The sequence below is a fragment of the Myotis daubentonii genome, chromosome 1 (genome assembly GCF_963259705.1).
Source record: "Myotis daubentonii chromosome 1, mMyoDau2.1, whole genome shotgun sequence".
Lineage (NCBI taxonomy): Eukaryota > Metazoa > Chordata > Mammalia > Chiroptera > Vespertilionidae > Myotis > Myotis daubentonii.
In genome coordinates, this window is record NC_081840.1 from 134,489,186 (window position 1) to 134,512,885 (window position 23,700).

General features: G+C 36.4%; 1 protein-coding gene across 1 annotated transcript in view; it reads left to right on the top strand.

The window, feature by feature from the left end:
• MALRD1 (MAM and LDL receptor class A domain containing 1) overlaps positions 1-23,700 on the top strand; it is a 629,377-nt gene that overhangs the window by 209,092 nt on the left and 396,585 nt on the right. The window contains exons 23-25 of the mRNA XM_059660668.1: positions 12,463-12,619; positions 16,582-16,692; positions 21,570-21,783. Of these exons, the coding sequence (XP_059516651.1) occupies positions 12,463-12,619; positions 16,582-16,692; positions 21,570-21,783 (482 nt within the window). The remainder of the gene's footprint in view (positions 1-12,462; positions 12,620-16,581; positions 16,693-21,569; positions 21,784-23,700) is intronic.

Sequence of the window (23,700 nt, forward strand, 5' to 3'; positions counted from 1 at the left end):
ATTCCCAGGTTAAATGCCTTGATGACTGGTAGTAACTCAAACAGAAATAAAGATCACTTGAGAAGGAGATATTTTTCAAGACAACAGATAAGAAATACAAGAAAGAAAAATTATATCTGAGGGAAATATCTATTATATTGAGTAAGGATTATCAAAAGAGTGTGTTTCCTGTGACCACTGGGAATATTGATGCCAAAGAGGTAATACAAATTCTATTCTGATAGTAAGGGTGGCACAAGGCATGGGGCTGTGCTGACCAGACTGGTGGGGAGACCTGGATCCCAGCTCCTCACTCCTATGTGGCTTTGGGTACACTTGTCCTGCTTTGGACTCTACTCAAATCTCTTAAACTAGCAGCATCTGGCCTCTGTGTACCCCCTACCACTTGCTAAGTAGCCTGGCCCAGCACTAGTGGCAGCCCACCTTGGTTCACAGCTTGGTTTTTCCTGGGCATCTCCAAGCCCAACACAAGTAGCAGCCATCTGCAAATCACGTGCTGGGTGGCCCCAGGGAGGGCACAGGCAGTGGCTGACTTTGTACCTCCCGGAGGCCTCATAGCCATTGTACCCAGCAGACAGCTTTAGACCACACAGATTACAACCCTACCACCTCCATGAGCAACACATTCAAGGGACAGACTTGGTGAGCACCAAAGCCCCACTGAAGCAAGTCCTGCTCTATAGAGTTGACTCCTGCACAGTAGCATCTCCACTGTAGTCAAAGGCCAGCCCTCATAGCCCACTGGCCTGGGGGACCAGTTCCTCCCAGGGATGTCAACAGCAATCATGGTTCAACTGTAACAGGACAGTGCACACAATCCACACAGGGGCACACCTGGAGTGCCCAGCTTGGGTGACTGTGGAGGATGTGCAACTGGGCCCTTGAGGACACCTACTACAGAAGGCCACACTACTACAATGGAGAGATGTAGCAGCTCTTCCTAATATTAGTATATAGAAACAAACACAGGGAAGCCTCTGAAATGTGATGACAAAGAAACAGTTCCCAAATGAAAGGATAGGAGAAATCTCCAGAAAAAGAACTAAATGAAATGGACAAAAACAAACTACCAAATACAGATTTCAAACAATGGTTATAAGGTTGCTCAAGGAACTTAGTGAGAACTTCAACAGCATGAAAAAGAACATAGAAACCATATAAAAGAACCAGTCATAAATGAAGGATACACTAACTGAAATGAATAACTTATTGGGACTTCAGAAGTAAGCGTCCTTCATCTCCTTAACGTGGTCTTAAGGTATTTTCCCCCAGCTTTATCCTAATATCTAAAAACTTAGCTCCGTAACAACCGAAGGCTTGACCCACCAGAAGTCAGTCCTGAAGTCAATGCTGGGTTGTCGTGGCAACCCAGCACTGACTGCCGAGGGGGCTGTGGATCAGGCCTGGAGAGAGGCCTGAATAGAGAGATAGGGTCTGATCCACAGCCTCTGTGGCAGCTGTTGATCTGCCCTTGCCTCTCTCTTTCTCTCTGGTCTTTGCCAGCAGCTGCGCCTCTGTCTCTCTCCGGGCCTCCGCAGTGGCTGCTGATCAGCCCTGCCTCTCTGATCAGGCCCAGAGATAGGCCTGGAGACGCTGACTGGCATAGAAACTGACCAGTCAGGATCAAATCAGGAGCTTTAAGGGCAATAGCTATTTGATGTAAGGTGTAAGAAAGCAGTTCTATTTTTTAATGACCGGTTTGGCAGTATAGTGCATATGGCTGTCTATCAGTCCAGATATTGGGATTATGTGTTTTTGTCTGCCAAGAGAATCTCCTCCTACTGAAAAAGGCTCCCCGACCCCCATGTAAGCAATCCTATCCTATATAATCTATCTATACTGATAAAAGGGTAATATGCTAATTAGACCGGGTTGACCAGCCATCTTCCAGACGTCCAACTTCCTTCTGGACAAAGCCATGGTGGTGGGGACTACGGCAGAAAGGGTAGTTGGGGGTGAGTTCAGGCCAGCAGGGGAGAGCCATTGGGGGTAAGATCAGGCCAGCAGGGGAGGGCAGTTGGGGGCAATCAGGCCGGCAGGGGAGGACAGTTAGGGACAATCAGGCAGGCAGGCATAGAGGTTAATGGTGATCAGACAAGCAGGCAGAGGGGTTAGAGACAATCAGGCAGAGGCAGTTAGGGGTGATCAAGCACGCAGGCAGGTGAGCAGTTAGGAGCCAATGGACCCAGATTGCGAAAGGGATTGGGCCTAAACAGGCAGTCGGATATCCGCCAAGGGGCCCCCAATTGGAGATGGTGCAGGTTGGGCTGAGGGAACCCCTACTCCATGCATGGATTTCATGCACCAGGCCACTAGTTGAGATATAATTGACATATAACATTAAGTGTATGACATACAAAGTAGTGATTCTATGTATATATTTATGGTAAAATGATTACTATAGTAAGGTAATTTATCACACTTATCATTAACATCTTTTATTGTCTGTTTTTTATTGTGGCCTCCTCATCAATCCACTCTTCTATCCACCCAACAAATCCTATTATTCTCCAAATGTGTCTGTTTTATGCCATAGTACCTTCATTCAACAACCTCCAAAACATCCTTCCAAGCTTAATTGGGAGTCAACACTTCTAGGAAACTTTCCCTGATCCCTCTCTCCAGTCAAATCCAAATAGTTTTTCTCTGGGTAGTCTCTGTATTGTAGCACATGTCACAGAATAACATCAATATTAATTTACTTGTCTAACTTTTTCATGACACTATAAACCATGTCAAGGGAAAGCAGGCTGACTACTTTGACTGTTTTAGTCAACACCTAGCATAGTGCTGGTCTCATGCCAGGTGACTAATAGAAAAAAGGGACATCATGAATGATGAAAAGGCAAGATAACAAGGTTGAAATTTTTAATATTTGGACAAAAGGAGGAGAATCCTTAAAAATAAAGCCAAGCTGAAGACAAAACCAAAGTAGATTGGTGATAATAATAAAATTTTGAGAATAAAATACATTCTATTTTCTAAGCTTCTATAGATAGAATTTTAATGATTTTGTGAATTATTCCCTTATATATTATATTCTTAATACATATGCACAGATATAATATTTTTATTAACTTTGGATACGTTTTACTTGAGATGTATGAAGTTTCTTGTAAAAGAGAAAAAAAAGACACAAGCCTGGCTGGTGTTGCTCAGTGGTTGAGCATCAAGTTAAGAATCAGGAGGTTATGGTTTGATTCCTGGTTGATGCACATGCCCAGGTTGTGGGCTTAATCCCCAGTAGAGGGCGTGCAGGAGGCATCTGATTGATGATTCTCTCTCATTGTTGATGTTTCTATTTCTCCCTCTCCCTTCCTCACTGAAATAAAAACAAAACAAAACATATCTTTAAAAAAAGACACAAAATATCTTGATCTAGAATTTATTTGGGGAAATAACTAGGCTTAACATTAAAATTTCTCATGTTCTCTTTAAAGTGGAGATCTAAATCTCTTGCCAGGGATTACTTTGCTGTCTATTTTAAATTAAATACAAAGTTTTGTAACCAAACACAGTCATACTATTAGCTAGGACTCATGACATCTGAGAACACTTTTGGCAAGTTAATTAGAAAATGTAGATTTAAAAAATTAAATTATTTTTATTTATTTTATTATTACATTATTTCAAAATTCAATTCTTAAATTCAGTAATGTAATTTTCTATCAAAATTTTCTAAAACATATAAATATGAACACCCAATAATTCCAGGCAATAGAGTCAGCATATTTCAAGCCTAGTATACAATGAAAGGACATGATAGGCTTTTTATGAAATGGAAAAATCTGCTGTTAAATTATCCTGGACTAGATCCTTTTATTGTCCATGTTCAAATAAAAACAGTTTCTTTTTAACAGCACTTAACTGTTGTAGCTTGTACTATTTCCATTTCACTACTAGGACTGCTTTAGTGTAATTTCCAGTTCTGACATTCTGTATTCATATTATTAGAAAAACAGATAATCAGCCACAAAACACTGTGGTGGTGTTTGTTTACATTTTAAAATACTTCTAACATGATTGAATTTAGATCAACCTTTTTATCACAGACCAGTGATGCTATAAATAACCAATCATGGCTGATGAGCAAAGCTGTAGAATAGTGCAAAGGTCAAAGAATGATAATTCATGATCATCCTTAACAAAGTATATAAGGCATTACAATACTGCTATTGAACTCTGGTGGCAAAGCACAGGGAAGTAATGGCACAACATGACTCTTCTCATTTACAAATGATCGTGAGGAGGTTAAGACCTAGTATCAACTCCTCTGCTCTCTCAACAAGTGCGTAAATCCGAGGGTCAGCTTATAGATAGTTTTAGACACTGTAGCTGGTACTTACTCATGTTCTATTACTAATTTAATTTCTAGCTCAGTACAGAGAGGCTTTTCTTTTTTAAAAAATGGTGCAAAGGTGAAAGTATTTAAAATCTCAAGGCAGCATAGCCTGTGACATCTGGAAAGGTATTTCCAGATGTGAATATTTACATACAGGAATCATTTAAGCTTAGACCCTGATAATATTGAAGGAGCAAGAATCTGATGGAAAGCCTTGACTCATATGCATATTTACAATTGTCACTTATATCTGACAAGCCTATTTTCCATTTACATTGACTGCTTCCTTGTATATATGCTTTACCTGCTATAATAGTCTTACACCGATTTTAGATTACAGAATAAGCAAAACTGCTTTCAAAGGAAGGTATTTCAGAGAAGGTGTTTCTCTCTTGCAGACATTACACTTTGAGACAGTGATAGACTTCTGCTCACTCCCATTTCGCCTTTCAGTTTCTATATTCCTACAACTAAATTTCCTAGCAGATAAGTAGGGAAGGAGGCTTGAATATATCTGTGCTTCTCAAGCTTTTTCATATTAGGGAACCTACAGAAAGTGATAGTACCAGTAAGATACACTGGGCAAATTAGAGGGGATTGCAGGGTGTGTTTCTATATATGATGTTTTAAGATAAAAAGTCATAATAAATAAATCGATTCACTGTAAACATGGCTAGTTAACACTGTTAAAAGAATTCTTTTTATTTTTGTCTAACACTGAAATCAATAAAACAATAACAATATCAGTAGGGTCACAGGTTAAAATTTACTAAGCATTTTTGTATCTTTCATCTTATTTCTGTTTATAATGTGTATCTGCCTCTCTGTCTGTAGATCCTTTCCTTATGTGCTATTCATTCTCTAGAATGAATCCAGGTACATTTGTTAAAATTGGTGAACCTACAATGATATATCAAGCCACCCCAAATCCATATTTTACATAATAGCTCACTCTTGGTGTGATACATTAAATGGGTTTGTACAAATGTATAATGCCATCTATCCAGCATTTTGGTAATAATACCGAGTATTTTCATTGCATAAAAATCCTTTATGCGCTTTACCTATTTATCCCTCCCCTACTCACACCTGCAGACAACCACAGATCCTTTGGCTCTCTCCATAAGTTTTGCCTTTTCCAGAATGTCATATTGGAATCATACAGTGTGTAGCCTTTTAAAATTGTCTTATTTGACTTAGTAATATGCATTTAAGGTTCTCATTTGTCTTTTCATGGCTTGATAGCTCATTTATTTTTAGCTGAATAATATCTCATTGTTGAATGCACCAAAGTTTATTTAGGCATTCGCCTATTGAAGAACATCTTGGTTTCTTCCAAGTTTTGGCAATTATGAATAAAATTGCTATAAACATCCACATGCAGGTTTTTGTGTGGACATAAGTTTTCAACTCTTTTCAGTAAATACCAAGTAGTATAATTTCTGAATCATATGTAAGAGTATGTTTAGTTTTATAAGGAACCACTAAATAGTCTGCCAAAGTGGCTGCACCATTTTGCATTCCCACCAGCAATGAATGAGACTTACAATTCCTCCTCATTTTCTCCAGAATTTGGTGGTGTTAATGTTCTCGATTTTGACTATTCTATTAGGTGTGTACTAGTATCTCACTGTTGCCCTAATTTGCATTTTCCTGATAACATATGCTTATTTGCTATTTTTATATATTCTTTGGTGAGATGTCCAGGTCTTTGGCCCATTTCTTAATTGAGTTGAGTTATTTGATTTTTTATTGTTGAGCTTTAAGAATTACTTGTGTATTTCGGCTAACAGTCCTCATTAAATGTGAATGTTTTATGTAAGCTTGAGACAAATGTGTATTGTGTTGTTGTTGAATGAGGTACACTATAGGTGCCAAATATATGCAGTTGATTAATGATGTTGCTTTGTTCAACTATGTCCTTACTGATCTTTTGCCTGCTGTAAGTGTCCATTTCTGATAGAGGGTTGTTGAAGTTTCTAAGATAGTGAATTCATCTATTTCTTTAGTAGTTTTTGCTTCCCATAGTTTGATGCTCTGTTGGTAGGTTTATGTACATGAAAGATTGTTATGTCTTCTTGGATTGTTGATCTCTATAATGTTTTGTCATACCTTTTATCTCTCATAACTTTTTCTAATATTTTTGAAAGCTGTGTCAGAAAATTTTTATTAGAAGTTATCACTTATCTAGTTATTCTCAAAATCAAGTTTTGTTTCATTCACTCATTTGACAAATATTTTTTGAGTGCTTACCATGTAGCAGTTTTGTGTGTGTGTTGTGTGTGTGTGTGTGTGTGTGTGTGAAAAGTGTTAGGAATGTGTGATTTAAAACAACAACAAAAACAAGAACAGTATAATAGACAATTATTATACCACTCCCAATTCCAGAAGAGCTGTTTATATTAAAAAAAAAATGTGTGTGCGTGTCAATGTTATGTATTGAGTTTCTCAAATACATTTGACTAATTCCAACCAAATGTTTCCCTACTAGCTTTTTTCTTCCTTTTCTTCTTCTTCTTTTTTTTACTAAAACACCTGACCTATTTTTTATTCACTATATTAGAGAAAATGAGTTGTTAAAAAGCAGGTGTCACAATTTTGTTTTAATCTTATAGTTAGTTATTTTCCCCAGAGTATTTATTTTGAGAAGAAAAACAAAAGTGGAATATCTATTTTTCTAGGTATTCCTTTTGGATTGACATTTTGATTTAGTAACTTGGAATTGTAAATACCATTTTAACTGTTAATGTAAGTGGTTTAAAGCAGAGTCTCAAAAATTAGCATATACAGAATAAGCTGTAGAATTTGTTAAACAGATTGCTGAGCTCTTCCCCAGAGTTTTATCAGTAGATCTGACTGAGATATGACCCAGGAATTCGCATTTTAAACAACTTCCCAGGTGGTGCTGCTGGTTCAGACACTTCTCTTAGAGGAGAATGAGTGTAGAATATAAAGCATGGGGAGATCGATGGATCCAAGTCCTGGCTTCAAGACTCATCTAGGGAATCACCACTGGCAAATTATTTAATTTTAGTTATCTCATCCATGAAGTAGTAATGATTATAATCCCACTATTGAGGTTTGTTATGAGTGTCCAATGACAAACTGTTATTTAATATTCCCTAATTTAAAGGCTTATTAATTTAAAGATTGATCTAAAAACTTAGAATATTTAACTCAAAAGCTAGTTTTTCCTTTGGCTTAAAAATCTATTTTATAAAAAATATGTTTACATTAGTGAGCCTTTTAAAAGCCTGTTTTAGAATTAGAAGATAAATAGATACAACTGATTGTGTAATTTATTAAACTTTTAAAATTTTCAGTTACTTTTTAATGTTTTTCTACTTGCCTCACAAATAATTGTTCTCCAGTGAATGTCATATAATATTGAAACAGGAACTGTGGTTGCTTCTAATTAAAATAGTTGCCTTTGGTACCTTTGTTATTGAATTTTGAGCTGGTAAAAACCCCAGGTGGTTATATAAAATTACAACAAATGTTCATTACTTCATTTTTATTTCATGAGACTAGGAAAGAGAAATCCAAACACACTCTGCTAAAATTGTAAGTCCTTTTTTTAAAATTGAGATGCCTTGCATTTGTAAAAGGGATGCTTTGTATTTCTGCTAATCATGAAGCTATTAAAGTTCATGATAACTCTGAGTAGCTACTATCAATCAGTTATGTTAAAATAGCCTACAATATTATAATGAATCAAAATATATCTCAACCTAAAGAATAAGCCTGGAGAATATTAGTATGACCCTCATCTGGTATACTTACAAGATCAAAGGTCAATTTACCTAACTCATAAATATTTTAATTTGTCCATGCAAGAGTATTTTTTTATTAATTTAATTAGAGTACCCAGGAGCTTCTCAAATAAAGAGGGGAGGGCAAGATAATATTTTAATTGCTTACTCTGTGTAATGGTAAGACTTTAGAAACTGATCTCCTAGGAGACTTTTTTAAAATAGCATCGACTATAAATCAGATCTCTTTTTATAATGACTTTTTTAAATAACTTGTACATTATCATCAATGATCTGTGCATTTGCAACACCTGGTGTGTAACACTACTTTCTTTAAACTTTTACTATGTGGTTTATGATGTTTTATTAGGAAATGTATGTTTCTATAAAACATTACTTAATGCTTTATGTGAGGAAAGACAATTTGAAGGCTGGCAGAGAGATGCTGATATTTTATGGGTGACAGCACAGTATGTGTGATCATTATTGCTGTTCTCATTTTAGGAGGGGAGTTGATTTCCGTTATAGGTACATGGTTGAATAATCTCATCTCGAACACAGGCAAGTGTTCATTGCAAGTTGTGTAATTCTTCATTTTTCCAATAGGACTTGTACGTACATCATGTGCCCTGAGTTAATGCATCTATGATATACTGCTACACAGGTAACTGTGTTCACAGTGCGGTAGAAACACACACATGCAGTTTTGTTGTTTGAAATTTTCAAATTGATCTCCTGTCATGCGTCCCTTCTTCTCCTTGCTGGCAAGGGAGTATTGCAAGGATTTATAATTATATAATTATAACTATTTTATTTTATATTTATTCTTGTGACTGAATTATAATGGATTGGGGAAATTACTATTATTTTCATTGTATACTTTTTGGGAAACAAACACAGAGACCTCCAGTTGAACCTCCAGTTGAGGTGCTTTTTATCATTGCCAAAATTGTGACTTTTAGAAGGCATTGGTGGTATAGTGGTGAGCATAGCTGCCTTCCAAAATTGTGACTTTTAGTCACTTAATTCCTCCACGGTCTCCAGATCTATTAGCTTTGCTCTGTCTTTTTTAAGTTTTTTTTTTTGTTGTTGTTGTTATTTTGTATTGTTTTGTTTTGTTTTTATCCAGCCTAGAACACATTGCCAACTTGTCATCTGAATTTCATCTCAATCCGCAGTTCTACCACTCCCTTCATCTTTTATCTCCACACGTGTTCTACTAACTTTAAACTCTATTGTCTATTTTCTTTATCAAGTATTTTTCTGAACCATGCACTATATAGGAAACAAAATATACATGGCCCCAAACATAGATATAAACATTTTAACATTTTGGAATATTTCCTCCAGTTCTTACTTGTATATATGCAGTTACATAATATGTACTAGTATGTATAACAACACATACATATATACACATATATACTGTTGAACATGTGGGCTAGTGCATGCTATATGGTAGTCCATCAATAAATATTGCATTTATGAAATGTGGTATGTATGCTTTCTCCCATTCACCAGCTTTTTATCATCATATTGGTACTTTTTGATAAATAGAAATCCTTTATTTGAATTCGGCTCTGTTTCCAGTGTTTCCCCTTATGGTTATCTACACTAATAATAGAGGAATATTCAGATTGTCCAGGACACTGTCACAGTAACAGTAACAACCAAACAGCAGGCTGTGTGGGGCGAGAAGGCCGGCAGGGGGGTTAGTGAAGGACGACCAAATAACTGAACAGCAGGCTGTGTGGGGTGACCAGGCCAGCAGGGGGGGAAATTGGGGGTGACCAGGCTAGCAGAGGGGGGCAGTTTATGACAACCAGGCTGGCAGGGGGGGGGGGCAGTAAAGGTTGACCAGGCTGGCAGGAGGGGCAGTTAGGGGCGACCAGGCCACCAGGGGGGGAAGTTAGGGGCAATCAGGCAGGTAGGCAGGTGAGCAGTTAGGAGCCAGCAGTCCCGGATTGTGAGAGGGATATCTGACTGCCGGTTTAGGCCCGATCCCGGGGACATCCCCCGAGGGGTCTCGGATTGGAAAGGGTGCAGGTTGGACTGAGGGGACCCCCTCCCACCATGCACAAATTTCGTGTTCCGTGCCCCTAGTTTTTATTTATTATTTAAAGAAACTTTCTAATTTCTACATTATAAAGGTATTATTATATTATCTATAATAATAAAAGCATAATATGCTAATTAGACTGGACAGCCAAACGACCTTAGGATGTCTTTCCGGATGTCCTTCCAGATTACTTTCTAGATGAAGCTGGGGTTGCAAGGGCCGAGGCAAGCCGCCGTGACTGCGAGGGCAGAGCCCTTCTCATGAATTTCGTGCATTGGGCCTCTAGTCTTAGATAAGCTTCATTGGTTTACCTTCCACATTCCTGGTACAATCTACCTAGAATTTATTATTTTTAAATGCAGGGAAATAGATATCAATTTTTTTCTTATTTTCACACATGATTATCTAATTTAGTCCACACTGAAAATATTGTCCTTTCCTTCACTGCTCTGATGAGCCAAACTTCATAAATCATGTGTACAAATATATGTGGATTTCTTTCAGAACTATTCCATCCATTTCTCTGGCCCATTTGTCTGTCTTTACTCCAATACCACACTGTCTTGATTATTCTACCTTCGTAATGAATCTTGACATCTGATAGAATAATATTGTCTATGCTTAGTCCTTGGTATTTCTTTCTTTCTTTCTTAGAAATTAAAAATATTTTAAATTACAGTTGACATTAAATATTATATTAATTTCAGGTATTCAGTATAGTGGTTATACATTTATATAACTTATGAGGTGATCCCCTCAATAAGTCTAGTACGTACTTGATAACATAATAGTTATTCTGTTTGGAGCTTATCCATTTCTGGGAAAAATGTCTATTAAAATTGTGCTAAATCTCAGTGAATCTTTAAGTCAATGAATTATATGTATGTTTTCTTTGTTCTTGGTATCCCTGGATATCTGGAATATTAAGACAAAAGGAACAAAGTTGGAAGTGCTTACTCATTGAGACACATTCAGAAAAATTAATGTAAAAATCCTCTCTCTTAAAAATGGTCTTAATTTATATCCTCTGTGGTTTGAAGGATGCTAAACTCTTAACCACAAATCACTGCTACCATTTATTAAATATATAAAATATACCAGGTACTGTGTCAGATGTTCCAATTATTGTATTTCTAATTTCTCTGAAAACCATACATGGAACTATCCCATTTTACAAATGAAGAAACTATGTTCTGAGAGGTTAAATAACCTACCTAGTGTTTGCCCACATAGTAAATGATGAGGCAGACGCTATACCCTGTGTGTCTTTTGCTCACAGTCATATTCCCAGGGCCTTGGACAGGCAAGACTGGAAAGTTTAAATCAATAAATATATGGTGATTGAATGAATACTTCTGTCTTTCTATTTCCTACTAATGACTCACATTTCATTGATCAAATTATAAAACTTTCAAAATGAAAAGAGTTTTAATAACTATCAAGTTTAAACTTTATACTATCTATCATCATATTTAGATGAGAAAGTGGTAAGAAATCTAATTAATCAAAGAAAGAATGCCAGAATGCCCAAATTGTGAAGAATGTATCATAGAAATGTATACTTGAGACCTATATAATCTTATTAACCAATGTCACTCTAATAAATTTAAACTTTTAAGAAAGTTGTGTATTGCCAAGGATGTCTTAAAATTTTATTTTCTATTTTTCTGAATTGACAATTAAAGTAGGGGCATAAACACTATCCTGTATGGCAAGATTACATTGATATTTATTTGTTTCCACCATTATTTCCTTCTTTAATTTGGAGCTAGGAAAGAAAAGACACACTAAAATTATCTACCAACTTAGTAAAACTGACCTAAATTAACAAAGAATAAATTTGAACCTGACAGCCTTTATATCTATGAGAAGAACCCCAGGCCAGTTTCCATTCTGTTTTTTCTTTAATGCTTTATTTATCAATATATATATATATTTATTTATTTTAATGCCCCTTTTTAAGGTATTCGGTGCTTCAGGGTCTCATTTTAACATACATGAAAAGAAGCTCTATAAAGCTATTCAGAGTATTGGCAGTATCATTTTAAATAAATCAACCAAGTTATTACAGATTAGACCTGGTAATTTCAGCCTTTACCATAATCTGCACACATTGCACCAATTGATAGATAGATTCAAAATCGAAATAGAAGAATTATTTTTGCTGAAGGTTATGAGTCATCATTATGCTATAAAACATTGTTATATTCAGGAAAAATTGTAGAATGATAAAGTATGCTAAATGACAAACTATATTTTGTGATTTTCTGTTTTCTTTTTATCTTATAAACACATCATACTTTCCCTAGAAATACCACAGATGGCTGGTACCTGTATGCTGATAGCTCAAATGGAAAATTTGGTGACATGGCTGACATCCTCACTCCTGTTATTTCACGCATGGGACCAAAATGCACCCTGGTGTTCTGGACTTATATGAATGGTGCCACTGTTGGCTCTCTCCAGGTATTGCTTAGATTATAGCATTTTTAAAATTTGTTATATAAAAATTCATAATGTATCATTTATTGTTATTAAAATGTAGTCTAATAAATGAAAATGGACAATTATCAACACTTCAACATGGTATGATTGGAAAAATACTTTAGCAGAATTGGACCTGCATGGCTAGTAAGATATATATTTTTTTACTGTTGAATTTATGATTATGGTCTTTATGCTGAGTTTACAGCTTCTGTGTTATACTTGAAATATTTCATTTAGATTTCAGTAACAATGTTCAGAGACTAGTACAAATGACTACACACTTTAGTAAAAATTGAATGTGCATCCTTCATGTTGTTATTTATAGTGGTGGTGCTCATTCTCCAGGAGTCTTTTTCATATTGTTTTTTTGTAAAAAAGATTACATTGTTTCAAACTCACAAAAGGTTGCCAGAATCTCACAGACAATATACCCTTGCTCAAAGATCTTATTTTGTGTTTATTATCCCAGGAGCATCTTTTATAGGGAAAAAAAAATCAGTTTAATACAGAATCAGATGTCACACCTACTTGTTATTTCTTCTTAGTTTCTTTCGAACTGGAATGATTACTCAATTTTCCTGAGATTTTTATGAGACTGATATTCTAAAAAGTGTAATTCAATTATTTTGTAATGTTCCTTAATTTGGATTTGTTGAATATTAAGCTTTTTTTTCCCCTTTAACATCACTAATATTGCATTCCATTGGTTAGTACATGATGTCAATCAGTCTCAGTGCTTCTGTTCCCTTTTTTATCAATAAATATTTTGTGAAGAACTATTTTGAGCGTATGTAAAATCCTGACCTGGATTCAATTTTGCTGACTAGTTTTTGCATTCTTTAGTATTTTTAATGGAATTAATTTTACTATGATGATTACCTAACTGTGATTTTCCAACTCAATTATTTTGTCTATATCTATAGGTTGGTATTATTTTGGAAGAACAACAACAAAAAACCCTCAAAATGTTTTCTCTCCATTTTTAAATCCATTTATTGAACTATATCAGTGTGGATTCATGGATCCTATTGTATTCAATTTCTTATCTGTTGCTTATTTGCTGTTGTTTTTTTTTTTTAATTTTCACTGATTTGGTCATAGGAGTCCCTTTAATCTGACTTGTATATTTCCTTGACAAGCTCTTCCATCTTTGAGTATTTCTTTTCATTATGGTCAAAAAGACGTTCTAGATTCATCTTATTTTTACACTGTTCCATACTTGAAATTAACTATTTCTCCGTGGAGCCTGGGTTTCTTTCAGAAAACTAAGTTGTACAGGCTAACCAGAGAGAGGTTCTGGAATCTGAATGCACATCCTTAGAGCCTGTCTTACCATAGTGGAAATACCTTATTCAATATACAGCTTGTATGTAATACGTATAGATACATAATTTACATAGAAGCCAACTCAGTTTTTTGAAGCATCTATATTTTTACTCAGCTTCATAGCTTATATAAAATTTTCCAGAAAGCCATGTCTGAAAAAATAAATTCCAGCATTTCTGAACTGTTTACTGTGAGCAGTTTTAGATCAGAGATATATCCCTAAAGGCAGCCATAGATAAGGACTCTCCCTGTGTTGAATACCATTAATTTATTTACAAAGAAGTCTGTGTTTAGCACATTTGCAAGGAGATTACACTTGGGTTATCTGCTTTCTTTTTCTCAATAAAGAGAGAGAAATATAATGCAGACCAGCTGTTTAACTACTTCTTTCCCAGTAACTTGATTGTAATATTAATATTAGGTGTTTCCACCTTCCCCAATTTTATTACTGTCTTATTCTAGGCTTTTCCTGGCCATATTAAACACTTATTTTTTCCAAATAAAATTTTAGATAAACATATTATTTCAAAACTGCTGTTTTCATTGAAAACACTTTTTTATAGATGAGACTTCTTACCCAAAACAATTTAAAAGTAAACTTGTTTGTATACCAGTATATGTATGTGTGCATGTTTAACAATCTGAAAGTACTGTATTCTAATAGTCTGTGGATTGAGGTTGCAATTTATCATTTGTTTTACATTGATTTTTAAAAATTATCTTTAGGCAAAACAATACGATTTATTACAAGTCTTTCACTAGAAAAATGAAAATTATTTACCTACTATACTTTATAATTGAAATGATCTAAAATATGCTTTCTTTTTTTAGATAATATTTTGTATTAGTAGATGCATAACTATCAAATAGTTTAAATAGTAACACATCTGATCCTTATTTTCGTGCATGGCTGAATAACACTACATGTTGCATTACTATGTTCATGAATACATTTTTCAGAGTGATTTGTATATAGAATAATATTCATACAAAGATCTACTCCCAATACATTCTTTCTAGTATCCACAAAAATGATTTTTTAAGAAATTATGTTTTCTTGGTTTCAATAACATGATGAATTTTATAGACTGAGAATTTAGTGATATTTTTGCTAGGCACATATTATTTAGTAAGTCAAGACTCTAAAAGCTCTACAGCCATTTGAACTTTTTTTATAATGTTCCACTAATGAAACCACTAAAAATTACCTTCACTTAAAAAAGTCAGAATCATCACAAACCCTTCTGAATAATTCCTTGATTTGTATCCATCCTGTTTTTTAAAAGTATTGTTATGAAACTATAGGCCTGATGCACGAAATTTTTGCAAGGGGCTCAGCCCTGCAGCCCGGGCTGCCTTGGCCCTCGCAGCCTGGCTTCTTCCAGAAGGTCCTCTGGATGGTTGTTCTGCTGTTCAATCTAATTAGCATATTAGCTCCTTATTAGACAGAATGATTTAAAAAACCACCTGAGCCCATTCTTTTAGAATGTGGACTTGGTTCTGGTTTCGGAGTTTTTTTAATTTCTTCTTTTTTGATTAAAAAATTACATATGTCTTCTTCCCTCCCCCCCCACTGACCTCTCCCCAACCGCTCCCATCCCCCAGCGCATACCCTCACCGCCCCAGTGTCTGTGTTCATCAGTTATGCTTATATGCATGCATGCAAGTCCTTTGGTTGATCTCTTAAACCTTCAGTTGCTCTCTTGATGACTCATTTTGTATCATTCTCAAAGAGGAGCCTGATAATTTGTCTGCTGAGACTAATCTGAATTTTCCCTAAGAGTGAGGATATAGTACTGTGATGAAAATGTAGTTTCAAGGCTGTGGTATAGAGAGATCTTACTAGCACAGCATGAATAGGTATGCGCTCATATCACCCACGTGTGTTGTTAAAATTAATTGAGCTCCTGCTGTAATACTGTCGCTGTCCCAACTGAACCTGAGAAGATGAAGATCATTATCAAAAGAGTATTTTAGTAAGTAAGTTGTGCTTTTTTCAACAACATGGATGTTATTTAATATATAAAATTCCAGTTGTTACTGCTGTGAATTTTTTTTTAAAGCTAAGGTAGGTCCTGGCTGGGTTCTCAGTTGGTTAGAGTGTCATCCATATACCCCTAGCTTGTAGGTTCAATCCCTGCTCAGGGCACACCAATGAATGCATAAATAAGTGGAATAACGAATCAATGTCTCTCTCTCTCTCTCTCTCTCTCTCTCTCTCTCTCTCTCTCTCTCTGCCCCTCCCTCCCTCCTTCCCGCCTTCCCTCCCTCTTTCTTTCTCTCTCTCCCTTCTTCTCTCTTTCAATAAATTAATCAATAAATTTAATTTTTTTTTTAAAAAAAGCTAATATAGAGTTCTTAGCTAAATGATGCCCAGATTTCTTTGGACTTAAATAACAGATAATCATGCTCACTTTTATTACACACAGCTTGTGAGGTGCCCTGGGACATAGTGCTGTATAGAAAACAAAGATATCTAATGAAAACTGTCTCAGCTTTTCTATCAGGGACTTCATGTTGATATTAAAATAAAGTAAAAACTTGGAAAATTCTACATGTTTAAAATTTATCACGATAAAATATTTCAGCACTTCATACTTGATTTATTTCTGCAGGTACTGAGCAAAAAAGACAATGTTACCTCTAAATTGTGGGCTCAAAGTGGACAGCAAGGTGCACAGTGGAAAAAAGTAGAACTATTTTTAGGCATTCATTCACAAATACAGGTTTGTAATCCAAGTACTTGGGTAGTAAGTTTTGTTTATTTTCTTCTTTAATCCTAGTTTATTTTCTTCATTCATAGTCTTGTCCTCCCATTACAATTCTAATGTGTTGTATGAATACGTATGGTATTTTCCATAGGAAATTAAAATTTCAGAATGTTCTTATTTTTCCAATTAGACAAACATGCTTCTGGGAACATTTAATTTTAATGACAATTCTACTCCATTCCACAAGCAGTCTCCCATTTGTAAAGAATACCCCCCCTCTATTTATAAATATGCATATTCTAAGAGACTATAGAGTGAGTACAATCATTTTTTCAAAATTTGATTGAAAGGACATATTTTTAAAAGCATATTGTATTGTTGAACCTTATTAGAGATAATAGATTCACTTAACTCTAAAATATTTTGGAGAGAAACAAAATTGTGTGATGTATTTATGTTTACATAGATCATAATACTATTTGGAGGATAAGATATATGTGAAACAATTAAAGAAAAGAACATAGATTAAAATGTTTAAAGTGAAAATAATTATGTGCCAAGATATTTGGTATGGATTTTATTTTTTATGAATTAACAAGAAAGCAAAAGCTCCATGAATGTGTGTGTGTGTGTGTATGGTTTAAAATTTTATTTTTTGGCAGAATGAGGGTTTTCTTAGAAGATGAGGCAAATATCTATTAGCCTTAACTGCTCAGGGCTTAATTCTATGAATTTAGAATCACTTATCTCTAGATAGAAGCTATATTTACTAATGATTACATTTCCAATCCTCTGTATATGCAGTAGAAGGGGCCCATTCTTCTGTTAATATTCAGTAACTGTATCTACAATTGTCTGATAGGTCAGCCCCTCTCAGCTCCTGTGGAAGCACAGGCTAGGCTAGACACAGCCGTATAAAGGGATTGATACAGCATTATCCCCAATTTCTTGGAAAGATAGGTGTAATAAGTCCCATGTATGTTTGGCCTCACTGGAATCTAGTTTTCTAATGGGTCATTTATAGATAATTTAGGAAATTAGTAAGAAATAAGTTCAACCTGAAGAAGTAAATATTAGAAAGCCATTTAATGGCCTTGCACATCGTGAAATATATTATTAAGTGATTCTGCCTGTTAACCTCCATGATCTTTTAACTGAGGCAAGAAGAAGCCTCAGCAACATGTAAAAGATTTCCTTGCTGCTAGACATAGGCTCCACTTGAGGGAATGGAATCTTAACTGGTTTTATGTCAGTAGAGTATATGTATGGCAATATCATGTCAAAAAAAAAAACCACAAAACAATAAAGGGGGTGTAAGCAAGAGGAATCACAAACTAATTTAGCCTTGCCAAAATTAAATATTTCACATATTGAAATTTGTTGTTTAAATCTTTTTGTGTCTGATCCAATCAGTTATTCAGTAAAAACTTATTAGCACCTACTATGTGCAAAGCAAAATACTATGCAGTGGAGCTAGAGTGTGAGCTGGCATATTGCCCATGATTCTTTCATGTTTATGATATCATTTCATTTAGTCTCAGAGAGATGAGTGGCTCTAATTCTTGAGTAAAAGTATAAGATAATTTTAGAAATTACATGCTGATTCAACACTGGGTAGTTCTCAGAGTTTTGTTTGGTAACCTTTACTCTGATTTAAACAGAATCTTTAATTATAATAATTTTACAACTAGAGCAATCACATACCTAACACTAAATGCTAAGTACTATTCTATGAATTTAAAAAATACTTCTTTAGTTTTCACAATAACTGAATGAGGTACATACTATTATTACCACATTTTATAGATTAGAATACAGAAATACCTAGAAGTTAAGTAACCTGCTCTAGTTATATAACCACAAAACAGCAGAGGCAAACTTTAAACATAGGCAAGTCATCTACAAGTCCATAATCCAACTGCTATGCTATATTGCATCCCAAATTTAAAAAAATAATTGATCCTGCTTTCATTATACCAAAAACTATATCATAATTGCTCTTTTTAAAAAGTTTAATCACATTTAATAATAAAGTCTGTGGAATCTTAACCAACAGTGTATGAAGCATCTACACTAATAAAAGAGAAAAATGGTAATTGGCGGACGAGCTACCCTTTTCATTGGCTAATCAGGGCTATATGCAAATTAACTGCCAACTAAGATTGGCAGTTAACTGCCAACTAAGATTGGCAGTTAACTGCCAATGAGATGGTGATTAATTTGCATATGTAGGCACAATGCAGGGAGGCTAAAGGGAAAGCAGGAAGAAGCCCCCTGCCACTGACAGTGATTGGAAACCCAGGGGGGAGCTAAGAGCTGGGGGTCAGGGCAAAGGCGGCCCTGGGGCCGCCTTTGCCCTGCCCCCCAGCCATGATCGGAGAATCAGGTGCCTTTTCCGCCCTGGCCAGTGATAGCAGGAAGTAGGGGTGGAGCCAGCTATGGGAGCTGGGCACAGACGAAGCTGGCAGTCCCAGGAGCTAGGGGTCCCTTGCCTGGGCCTAAAGCGAAGCCCACGATTGTAGGGCCGCTGCAGCTGCGGGTCCCCGCTGCCCGGGCCGGATGCCTCAGCCAGAGGCGTCCTGCAGGGGCAGGGGCGGAGCCCGCACGATAGCGGCACCCCCTGCTGCCACTGTATGTCCCCGCTGCCCGGGCCGGACGCCTAGGCCAGAGGCGTCAGGCCTGGGCAAGGGGCCGATCCTGCGATTGGAGGGTGATGGGGGTCAACGCCTGAGGGCTCCCAGTATGTGAGAGGGGGCAGGCTGGGCTGAGGGACACTCCCCCCGCCCCCACCCAGTGCACGAATTTCGTGCACCGGGCCCCTAGTTGTGATATAATTGATGATTTGATCATTTGGACATGACAGGCAACTGAGATTGGATAGTAGATAAACAAGTTAATGTAATAGTAATTGAGTTATCTGATTTCTTATTCACAGAACATTGCATCACATATTTAAATGTTTAGATGTATCCAGATACTAGAGCACCTTTTTCAGTTTTCTAGGGTTCAGTTTACCTTTTAAAAAGTTGTAGTCATTATTATTTTTCCAGTTTTAACACCTTTTAATCACTTCCAAGCTCTTAATAATCTTATAAATTTATTTTTTCTTAGCACATTTGCGCTGAAGAAAAACAATTTATCCTCTTTATGTAAATTTATATAGGAATTTACATATAAATTGTATTTATTTATTTATTTATTTATTTATTTATATAATGAGAGACACTTGCTTTTCAACTATTCTATCCACTCATTTTAAGAGGAAAGCACCTATCTTTTCACACAGTAGTATAGAAGCATAACATGTATTAAACAACAACAACAAAAATTATAATAATCTTTTTCAAGAAAAATAATTATAATTATATATATATATTAGGGGCCCGGTGCACGAAATTCGTGCACTGGGTGTGTGTGTGTGGGGGGGGGGAGTGTCCCTCAGCCCAGCCTGCCCCCTCTCACATACTGGGAGCCCTCAGGCGTTGACCCCCATCACCCTCCAATCGCAGGATCGGCCCCTTGCCCAGGCCTGATTCTCCGATCAATGTTGTATTTAGTGGTTGCTCCAAGTTTTGCACAGGCCTTTGCCCTGCCCCCCAGCTCTTAGCTCCCCCCTGGGTTCCGATCACTGTCAGTGGCAGGGGGCTTCTTCCTGCTTTCCATTTCACCTCCCTGCATTGTGCCTACATATGCAAATTAACCGCCATCTTGTTGACAGTTAACTGCCAATCTTAGTTGGCAGTTAACTGCCAATCTTGGCAGTTAATTTGCATATAGCCCTGATTAGCCAATGAAAAGGGTATCGTTGTACGCCAATTACCATTTTTCTCTTTTATTAGTGTTGATTATATATATATATATATATATATATATATATATATATATATATATATATATTTGGTCAAAGGTGTTTGGGTGTTTGGTCTCAATAAATATTTTGTGTAAAATCACTGAGGTAACTCTGTATTTCTTGTTAACTAATTTTTAATTGTTCTAAATTTACTTTAGGATACCGGACTATTTCTTATGTTAACACACAAATCCCGATTTGGCCTGCAGAGAAACTCTGAATTAGTTTCACTTAAAATTTGATACTAAACAATCTGTGACTTTTTATGTTCTATGAAACTATGTTCATTATTATTCTAAGCAGGGGTCATGCATAAGCTGAACATAGCCTTTCTGAAAACGATAGCGACTCCTGCTATTTTTCATCACTTCTAGTTCTATTGCAGTCCACATAAGTGGGCGCTCACTACCAAACAATGACACACATGACAATTGTGTTCATCACATACATTAATCAAAGGCAAATCAAAATAATGTGAGTTCCAAACATGTGGCCAATAAAAAAAAACCCTCATGTTATTGAGATTTGATATCTTGGGGTGAACAGATCTGAGGAATGGGAAGAATTGGGCAAAATAGAGTAAAGGATGTGCTTGCATCTCCTTTCGCTTGGTATATCCTGTGCTTGGACTGGCCTCCTGCTTCCATGTGTGATGAGGCTCTAAGAAATGCACAGGGCTCGTTTAGGATCTGGGAGCTGGAGAGACAGCAATGATGGGTTGGTGGCTCCTGCCAGAGTTCCAGGCCATCTACCCCCCAAATTAACACAGGAGGCAGTGGTGTTGGTGATGCCACTCCCACATTCTTACGTGTTGAGGACGGTACAAATCTAAACGATCCCCAAGCTTCTTGGGTCAGTTTCATTTTGCGGCGTTTTTATCAGAGTCAAATGTTGTATTTAGTGGTTGCTCCAAGTTTTGCACATGATGGACAGCCTAACTGAAACTGATTTTCTTCCCTTCTTCTCTCTCTCTCTCTCTCTCTCTCTCTCTCTCTCTCTCTCTCTCTCCCCTCTCTTTTCCTCCCTCCTTACCTCCCTTTAGATTATCTTCAGGGCAAAACGCAGCGTCAGTTACATGGGAGATGTAGCAGTGGATGACATTACCTTTCAAGATTGCTCTCCCCTCCTCAGCCCAGACAGGAAGTGCACTGCTCAAGAGTTCATGTGTGCTAACAAGCACTGCATTGCACAGGACAAGCTGTGTGATTTTGTGAATGATTGCACTGATAATTCAGATGAGACTACCTTCATTTGCAGTAAGTAAAAGTTTCTGTTTCTAACTTTTGCCTTTATCTACCACAATCTTACTCAATTCCATGCATTAATTGCTGCACATACAGAGTATGTATATAGCTCAGCAGCTGAGGCAGTTTGGGTCAATCAGAAAAAATATGTGCACCCCTATGTTCATAGCAGCACAATTTATAATAGCTAAGATTTGGAAACAGCCCAAGTGTTCATCAGTAGATGAGTGGATAAAAAAGCTGTAGTATATTTACACAATGGAATATTATGCAGCTATAAAAAAGAATGATCCCTTACCCTTTGAGACAGCATGGAGGGACCTGAGAGCATTACGCTAAGTGAAATAAGCCAGTCAGAGAAAGACAGGTGTCATATGATCTCACTTATATATGGAATCTAATGAACAAAATAAACTGATAAACAAAATAGATCCAGAGACATGGAACGTAAAACAGTCTGAGGAATTTCAGAGGGTAGGTGGGGGTGGGTGGATGGGCAGGAAGAGATCAACCAAAGAACTTATATACATATATGTATAACCATATTACAGACAATAGTGTGGTGAAGGCCTAGGTGTGTGTGTACTGGATAGGGTCAATGGTGGAAAAAACGGGGACATCTGTAATACTTTCAACAATAAAGATAAATTTAAAAAAATAAATGCATTACTTTTTTCTCTCAACCCCTAATTTAGAACCAGAAATCGCTTAAAACTAGATGACGGATTGGTGTGTGTGTGTGTGTGTGTGTGTGTGTGTGTGTGTGTGTGTGTGTGTGAAGGGAACAAGTATTTTCCATGTAAAATAAATTTTTGAAAACACACACACAACACACACACAAACACACAGTAAAACATCCATCAAAACTTATTCATGCAGGGTTATCAAGCCTCTATGCTTGGATGCATTTCAGAGAGTTGTCATTCCTTCATGTAAATTATGAGATGTGGTCAGCTCTTTAAAAGCCAAAAACGAATGCCCAGATATTACATTAAAAAGGCAAAATGGTCTCCTAAAGGAGATACATATCAACTATGTAATATTGTTTTAGGAGATTGATTTATAATAAACAACACCTATTAAAATATCCTTAGCTCAATGGGCCATATATGCTCATTCAGGTAAATCTGTAAAATTGTACAATGTAGCCCAGTTGTTGCCTCATTTCATTGCAAATGAGGTGAATACAAATGATCAAAATGAAGTTTGACAAAGTATTTCACTCTACTAGTAATGATTTCTGTGCTAGAATATTACAGTTTGCCCCTTTTTGATCTCTTGAAACCAAATCTGGTATATTAAGAATAACTTCAGTATAAAGAGACCTCACAGTTATATAAAACTTTTAACTTTCAAAGCCCTTTTATATACTAATCTCCACAGAATCTTCACAGCAGCCCTGAGGGGTAATTGGGAAATATTTTATTAGTGCATTCCACAGAAGTTATGAACAGCAGTGCTTAAGATTTTGTCAAAGTTCATCATACTGGTATTGACAGAGTGGATCCTAGAACCCATGTACTTTAATTTATGAGCCACTATTTTGCCCAAGCTACCATACTACTTCTGTGTAACACTGAATCTTAAAAAATGTTACAGATGCCAAAACCGGTTTGGCTCAGTGGATGGAGCGTCGGCCTGCGGACTGAAAGGTCCCAGGTTCGATTCCGGCCAGGGGCATGTACCTGGGTTGCGGGCACATCCCCACTAGGGGATGTGCGGGTGGCAGCTGATCGATGTATCTCTCTCATCGATGTTTCTGACTCTCTATCCATCTCCCTTCCTCTCTGTAAAAAATCAATAAAATATATAAAAAAAATGTTACAGATTACAAATCCTATTGATATCATATAATTATTTGTTTCTTCAGTTGTGGATTCTTTCTTATAATATACACTAGAGGCCCAGTGCATGAAATTTGTGCTGGGA